The 8,566-nt window shown below is 35.0% G+C and overlaps 1 protein-coding gene across 1 annotated transcript; it reads right to left on the bottom strand.

Annotated features, from left to right (window-relative positions):
* Positions 1-6,351: 6,351 nt before the first annotated feature.
* On the bottom strand, positions 6,352-7,972 carry LOC133284532 (steroid 5-alpha-reductase DET2). The gene is made up of 2 exons (XM_061481567.1): positions 7,595-7,972; positions 6,352-6,982 (listed from the first exon to the last, which is right to left on the bottom strand). The coding sequence occupies exons 1-2, from the start codon at positions 7,934-7,936 to the stop codon at positions 6,512-6,514; spliced, it is 813 nt and encodes a 270-aa protein (XP_061337551.1). The 5' UTR covers positions 7,937-7,972; the 3' UTR covers positions 6,352-6,511.
* Positions 7,973-8,566: the final 594 nt, after the last annotated feature.

Here is an 8,566-nt window from a genome sequence, read left to right as displayed (position 1 = left end):
TTTTTCATTCTTCTGATTTTGTCTGTTTCATACATATCAAGTAAGTCTGTTTTAATATTTATAATTGCACAGTGATAATTCTGATCATCTACTCCCTTCTGGTTTATACATGGGTTCAAGCCTCTTAGTGATTTAATATCACTCACTGTCTTCAATAACAATCTTAAGACAATTTGGTGTTTTGAACCTGTGATCAGTATATTCTGTTTTTATTTTATATATTGTTTATGTTTATTTACTGTGTGATTAATCTGTGTGATAAATTAATTTGTGTGATTAATTTTGGATTCTATTTGTGTAACAGAAATGGCTAGTATAAGTGCAAACGCTGCCAATCTTACTGCCTCTGTTCCAATGCATGCTGATAAGCCTGAAAAACTGAATGGAACAAATTTCAAACGCTGGCAACAAAAGATGTTGTTCTATTTGAAAACTCTGAGTCTGGACCATTTCCTCAAGGAAGATGCTCCTAAACTGAATGAGGGAGAAGAATCTGACAAGGAAAAGGTTGCTGCCATTGATGCTTTTAAGCATTCTAACTTCTTTTGCAAGAACTATATTCTCAATGCTCTGGACAACACATTGTATAATGTGTACTGTACCCTGAAGACTATTAAGGAACTTTGGGATAGTCTGGAAGAGAAGTATAAAACTGAGGATGCTGCTTGAAGAAATTTATAGTTGGCAGATTCTTGGACTTCAAGATGCAAGACTCCAAATCTGTTGTGAGTCAAGTTGAGGAACTTCAAGTGATTGTGCATGAAATTCATGCAGAAGGAATGTCTCTTAGTGAGTCTTTCCAAGTTGCTGCTTTCATAGAAAAATTACCAAATTCTTGAAGAGACTTCAAGAATTATCTGAAGCATAAGCGCAAGGAACTGTCACTTGAAGATCTGGTTACAAGATTGAGAATAGAAGAAGACAATAAGATGTCTGACAAAAGAAATGGCAACAATCCTATGATCTCTAAGGCTAATGTAGTCGAAGAAGGATCAAAGTCAAAGAAGAGAAAATATTATGAAGATGGAAATGCCAAGCAAGGAAAGGGCAAGAAGTTCAAAGGTAACTGTTACAATTGTGGAAATCCTGGCCACCGTGCAAAGGATTGTAAGAAGGAACAAAAGAAAGATCAGAGGAAGCCACAAAATTTCAATAAGAAAAAGAAGAGCACTCAAGCCAATATGGTTGATATTGCTGATCAGGTTGAAGAACTGAATCTGGCAGCAGTGGTGATGGAGTGCAAGCTGATGGGAGACTCTAAGGAATGGTGGGTGGACACTGGTGCCACCAGACATGTCTGTTCAAACAAGGGGATGTTCTCCTCCTATACTCCCACTGATAATGATGAGAAACTTTATATGGGTAACTCATCTACTTTAAAAGTTGAAGGTGTGGGCAAAGTGGCTTTGAAGATGACATCTGGCAAGATAGTGACACTGAATGATGTGCTCCATGTGCCTAATATCCGCAAGAACTTAGTTTCTGGATCTCTGTTAAGCAAGAATGGCTTTAAACTTGTATTTGTTTCTGATAAGTTTGTACTTACTAAGAATGATGTGTATGTTGGAAAGGGCTACCTTAGTGAGGGCCTTTTCAAACTGAATGTGATGACCGTAAACAATTCCAATATTATTAATAATACTACTACTTATGTTTACTTGCTTGAGTCTTCTAATTAATGGCATAATAGATTAGGACATGTTAATTTAAGGTCAATTAAAAGTTTAATTCATTTAGATTTATTACCTAAATTTGAATGTTTAAATAACAAGTGCCAAGTATGTGTTGAATCAAAATTTTCGAAATTACCTTTTAAATCAGTTGAAAGATCAACTGAGTTGTTAGATTTAATACATACTGATATATGTGACATGAAATCTACACCATCTAAGGGTAATAAGAAATACTTTATTATATTTATTGATGACTGCAGTAGATATTGTTATGTGTACTTACTTAATAGTAAAGATGAAGCTATTGTTGCTTTTAAGCAATATAAAAGTGAAGTTGAGAATTAACTCAACAAGAAAATTAAAATGGTAAGGAGCGATCGTGGGGGAGAATATGATGGCCCCTTCGAGGATTTTTGTATAGATTCTGGTATTATACACCAGACAACAGCTCCATATTCACCGCAATCAAATGGGATTGCAGAAAGGAAAAATCGGACATTGAAAGAGATGATAAATGCTATGTTAATTATGTTCGGTTTACCACAGAATTTGTGGGGGGAAGCCATTTTGACGGCTAACTACATTATTAATAGAATGCCTCACAAAAAGACAAATAATATACCATATGACATATGGAAAGGAAATAAGCCATCCCTGAAATACTTTAGAGTGTGGGGGTGTTTGGCTAAGGTTGCGGCTCCAAAACCCAAAAGGTTGAAAATCAGACCTAAAATCGTAGATTGTGTATTCATCGGTTATGCACTTAATAGTAGTGCTTATCAGTTTCTAGTTTGTAAATCTGATGCTTCAGATATACACGTTAATATAGTTATTGAGTCAAGGGAAGTTACTTTCTTTGAAGACGTATTTCCGTATAAGAAAATACATGAATCAAGTGGTAATAATGATGATCAGGTATCAAGTGATAATAATGATGATCAGGTTGTGATACCTCGGGATGCAACAACTAATATTGATCCTGTAGAGGATGTAGAAGATGAACCTAGACGTAGCAAGAGGCAAAGGACCGCCACATCCTTTGGACCTGATTTTATGACATATTTATTAGAAAATGAGCCTCGGACATATAAGGAAGCTACAACGTCCCCAGAAGGACCATTCTGGGAAGAGGCTATCAATAGTGAGATAGAGTCTATCCTGTCCAACCACACTTGGGAATTGGTAAATCTTCCTCCTGGCAATAAGCCTTTAGGGAGTAAGTGGGTTTTCAAACGAAAAATGAAAGAAAATGACACTATTGATAAATATAAAGCTAGGCTTGTGGTAAAAGGCTACAGGCACTGTGAAGGTCTCCATTATTTCGATACTTATTCACCTGTTACAAGGATCACATCCATTAGGATGTTGATCGCGGTAGTTGCATTTAATGGATTAGAAGTACATCAAATGGATGTTAAAATCGTCTTCTTAAACGGCGACCTGGAAGAAGAGATATATTTAGAACAACCTGAAGGTTTCGTTGTTCCAAGACAAGAACAGAAAGTTTGTCGCTTAATAAAATCCCTTTACGGGTTAAAGCAAGCTCCAAAACAATGGCATGCGAAATTTGACAAAGTTGTTATCAAATGAATTTCGAACTAATGAATGTGACAAATGTGTCTATGTTCGAAATACTGAAAAAGGATTTGCCATTGTCTGTCTATATATAGACGACATGTTGATCATTGGTGGTAATAATCAAATGATTAAAGCTACTAAACAGTTACTTAAGAGTGAGTTTGATATGAAAGATATGGGGATAGCAAATGTTATCCTAGGTATTAAAATCCATAGAACATCTGCAGGGTTGGCCTTATCACAGGCTCACTATATAGCTAAGGTTCTTGAGAAATTCAAAAGTTTGAATATAACCCCTGTGAGAAACCCTGTAGATTCTAATCTTAGTTTATTAAAGAACACTGGTAAAGCTACAACACAAAAGCTATATGCTCAAGTGTTGGGAAGCCTTATGTATGTTATGAACTGCACCAGACCTGATATTGCTTATGCAATAAGTCTGTTAAGTCGCTTTACCAGTAATCCAAATGAAAATCATTGGAAAGCTATGGTAAGAGTTTTGGGATAATTGAAATATACTCAAAATTTTGTTTTGCATTACGAGAAATACCCTGCAGTTATAGAAGGGCATTGTGATGCAAATTGGATCACCGGCTCTAACGACACTAGATCCACAAGTGGATATGTGTTCACCCTTGTGGAGCTGAAGTGTCTTGGAAATCGTCCAAACAGACTTGCATTGCAAGGTCAACCATGGAAGCAGAATTTATTGCTTTAGATAACGCCAGTGAAGAAGTCGAATGGCTTCATAATTTTATTGAGGATGTTCCTAATTGGCCAAAATCGGTACCAACCGTATTCATACATTGTGATAGCCAAACAGCTATTGGAAGGGCCAAGAACGTCATGTATAATGGTAAGTCTAGACATATACGCCGAAGACATGATACCGTTAGCCAACTACTCTCGAATGGAATCATTACAATTGACTATGTTAAGTCTAAAGAGAACATAGAGGATCCGTTAACCAAAGGGATTCCTAGAGAGTTGGTTGAAAATTTGTCGAAAGTAATGGGTTTAAGGCCTATCAATTGTTGAGCATTGCGGTAACTCTACCTAGAAGAGTGGAGATCCCATGAACTAGGTTCAAAGAGACAACTAAGTGATGGTCGACTGTTCAAACACTGTGGAGTTTTTAAACTCATACTCATTCCTAAGACAAGACAGTGTTTTTATGAGGGTAAGCACTTAGGCTTTTAATGATTTCTTAATTTGTTGTGTTCAGATGATGTATAGTGAGTTACATCACAAGAAATCACCTATGTGAGTGTGAAGTGAGGGCCGCTTCTATAATAATTTTACAAAGGCCGATTCTCTAAAACACTCGCAGAACCAAGCAGGTGTCCCACGGCCAAAATGGGCACAACAAAGGACCAACAATGCTAGAGAAGCAATTGTGTGACTCCTATTGTCTAGGTATACACTAAAGGTTGACGGTTCAAGTCAACCTAGACCACCGATTGACCGAGTATACCCGATAGGTTTTCACTAGAGAAGGTTCAAAGGTAACTCCACCTATCTCGATGCAGTTGTTTCTCGTTGAGGAAATTACATTTTGCATTTATATTCTTATGCATTCTAGTCACGATGAATTGACTTCTTATCCATGTGGGGGATTGTTGGAATTTATATATAGGGTTTGGTGTTTGCCATTTTAAATGACATAAGTTATGTCATTTTAGGAGAGAGATAGACACAGAAAAATAGAAATCATAGGAGAGAGAAAGTGGGTGGTTTTTTTAATTTAAAATTTAAATAATTTTTTTTTCTGTGTCTGTCTCTCTCTTAAAATGACAAACATTTTTTCCATAAATTGTGTAGACAATCTATTGGTTATGAATAAGAAGTTTGGTAGTGAAAATGTGTGTCTTTTCGTCGACAAACAGATGTATCTTTTCATCCTAAAGGATGTATTGTTTCATCCTAAAGGATACGTTGTTTCATCCTAACGGATGTGTTGTTTCATCCTAACAGACATGTTGTTTCATCCTTGAATGGGTGTCTTTTCGTGTTGAACGATTGTGTCTTTTCGTGTCCAACGAATGTGTTGTTTCGTCGTCGAATAGGTGCCTTTTGAAACGTGACCTTACGTTGTCTATAAATAGACACTGACACCTTCAGAAAATGGATCCAATTTTTCCTACACTGAAACTCTGCCGGAATTTTTCTCCTTCCGGTTTGCATATTTTTTTTCATACTCTGGTGTAGTTTCCTCTGACATTTTGTTGTGTTCGTTTGGGCTATTGACTGGTAGTGCCGCCACTCTTCAGACGAAATTCGTTCTATCATGGAAGACAAGTGTCCATCAACCTTTGGCATTAGTGAGGGGGCAAATTGTCTTAGGGAGACACGTTCTGTGAGCTCGGATTTTATTCCTCTGATACTGCATTTTTCATTTTTCTGATTCTGTCTGTTTCATACCTATCAAGTAAGTCTGTTTTTAATATTTATAATTGTACAATGATAATTCTGATCATCTACTCCCTTCTGGTTTATACATGAGTTCAAGCCTCTTAGTGATTTAATATCACCCACTATCTTCAATAACAATATTTAAATAGGAAAGGTTGATATTCAACTACTTTAAAGTAAACTTTAAACATTTGAATACTAGAGGCTTATACTTCAATTAATATTAATTTGTGTTTTGCCAGAATCACCCACAAGTCAATACGAAAAACTCATCAATCATTTACGAAAAAAAAAAAAAACTCATCAATCCTTCTTTTTTTTTTTTTTTTTTTTTAATTTCTTCACTGTTTCATCGGTTAATTGACTATTCCTGTTGAGTAAGAGACGATCACAAATGTGATAAAGCTAAAATAACCTTTTATCAGTTAAGAACTCGTTGAAAACTCCAAAAATCTATCAGAGTCATCACCCGTATATTAACAAACAGTTATATATGTCACTGAATATAGTCTATATAGTGTCTGAATTTCCTTAACTATGTATGTAGATTGGCTAAATATACAGGGACACGTTGTCACTTATATTATGTTATTTGAAAGGGGTGACAATACAGAAGATGTGCTGTTGTAATGTCTTCATGTTTCATTGTGTCAACATGAAAATTTGCAGTCTGCAATCTTCAATAATGCCATGAAATAACATGGCCTTAGGTACATTTTAACGTCATTTATTTCTTCCATAGCTGCTCTATTAAAAAGCAATCAAAGTTGCAAAATCAGTTGTTCAAATCACCTAAAATTTTGAAGCACACGTACAATTCACACAAAATCAATTAAACCTTGCAACATTTAGAAGACAAATGGGATGATAGCCTTAACATCATTAGGGAAATCATCAAACTTAGAAAGATACCATCTTCTAGTTGCATAGCTCCTACCTAGCAGGTAGAAAGTAGTGCCTATGGTGAAAGAGAAGGCATAAAAGGTCTGAGAAATGAATGAAACCCCATAAAACCCAATAATCTCAAAGAGATAATGGGGACATATCACAAGGTCAAACATGCCACCTTTAGGAATCTTGTATTCCTTTTCACCCTTTCCTCTCAGTTTGGAAAGAAGGTAATGGTGGTAGAAGTTGCCACATATGCCCACAACAAACAGCACAATCCCTGGATACATTAGATCAATTGGTGGTTCTGGAAGCCCCTCTGTTAGGTTTTGAGCATATGTCATAGTTGCAGTTGACAGGAAATAGCTAAGACTGATGGGGATTGCAGAATCAAGAACCATAAAACCACTATATCTGTGAACAAAAAGAACCTACACAAGAGAGTAAAAACAGCATTCTTAATTCAGCTTAAAATCCCATAACAGAACAAGAATAAAACACTATGCTCAGCACTCATTTCCAAACAGTAAGAAGACTGATTTTTTAAAATAAATGAGAAATTAGACTGGAATAGTTGGGAAAAAAACAGATAATTTTTGTTGAAATTATGACCTGAAATAACCTAAGCAGCTAATTTCTTACACATAATCCCATTTATTCCAAATACTTGAATAAACAGAACCAACACAACTGAGTGAAACCTTGGACAGAACAGCAATAAAACTATATGATAACGAACCCAAACATTGAGAAAACAACAATTACTCATTTCCAGTCATATGTTGAGCCGTTTTTGTTTGCTTTCAAGTATTTGATAAAACCTTACCACAAGGGTACTAATTTCTATAATTCAACACCTTAACAAAACATTGAGATTGTTATTAAAAATTAATGAGAACATAAACTGGAAAAATATTAAAGAAAAAAAAAACTTAAATATTTAAGGTTTCTACTGAAATACATTTGATTATAAACCAAGCAATAAATTAATTCCAAAACAGGCCTATTGGGAATGTTATTAAGTGTGTGGTAGAGAGTGTTACCTCAAAGATTCTCTTGAAGAAATGGAGGGTGACAGCAGATTGAAGGATAATGGATCTGAGAGCATGATGAGGAAAGATAAAAAAAGAAGCAGCTCCAGCAAGAAAAGCCGGAGTATACAGAAGAAGCATACCAGCCTTGCTTGACAACTTCATCTGCCTTTTTTCATTGCTATTGTTATTATTGACATTGACATTCCAGAACTTTGAATAATTCAAATGCTTCCCTCTTATCTCGGACAAGCCAGTGTTTGCTAGTGACACCAAGCTTATCACTGACATGGCGGAAACAAATCGAGAAGGTGGTGCTGGAAACAACAACTTCAACAACACAGACATCACCATGGTTTATGTATGTCACCCCTCTTTTTTAGCTTTGCCCTTTTGCGTTGTGTTTCAGATCTAAAGAATAAGGAAAAGCCGTGAAATACCAATATATACTTATATACATAAAAGTACGGGGCTAAGTGGGTCATTGCGCAAAATAGGCTATTAACGAGGAATATATTTTTGTTATGTTATAAGAAAAAAATTATTTTATATTATAGAAATAGAAGTATAAGTGAGATTCACAGGAAAAAGGAGAGAGATAAAAGAGTGGTGAGACCCAACTTTTTTTTGTGTGGGTAGGAGAGTTGTTTATCTCATGTAAAATGAGATAAACATAACCCATTAATTAATGTTTAGGTTTTTGATCTTTTTTAGTAACTCATTGTTTAGGTGTTTTGGTTTGGTATATGATACTCTCATGTGAAAATATATATATATATATATATATATATAATATTATTATGTGAAGAATTATAACTATATAAAAAGGGATTAATGATAATAATAAAAAAAATATATTAAAAATAATAATTATAAAATTATAATGTTGATTCATTTTTACTTGATCGTAATCTTTTCATACCACCATGTTACTTTTTTTTTTTCAGAGAAGAGAATCCATTTCTGTTTGGTTTACATGTGCGT

Source organism: Gastrolobium bilobum, unplaced genomic scaffold (assembly GCF_033153095.1).
Source record: "Gastrolobium bilobum isolate Gb01-03AN ecotype WA unplaced genomic scaffold, APGP_CSIRO_Gbil_v1 utg7094, whole genome shotgun sequence".
NCBI lineage: Eukaryota > Viridiplantae > Streptophyta > Magnoliopsida > Fabales > Fabaceae > Gastrolobium > Gastrolobium bilobum.
Note: the sequence above shows the minus strand (reverse complement) of the source record. Positions and strands in the feature narration are given on the sequence as shown.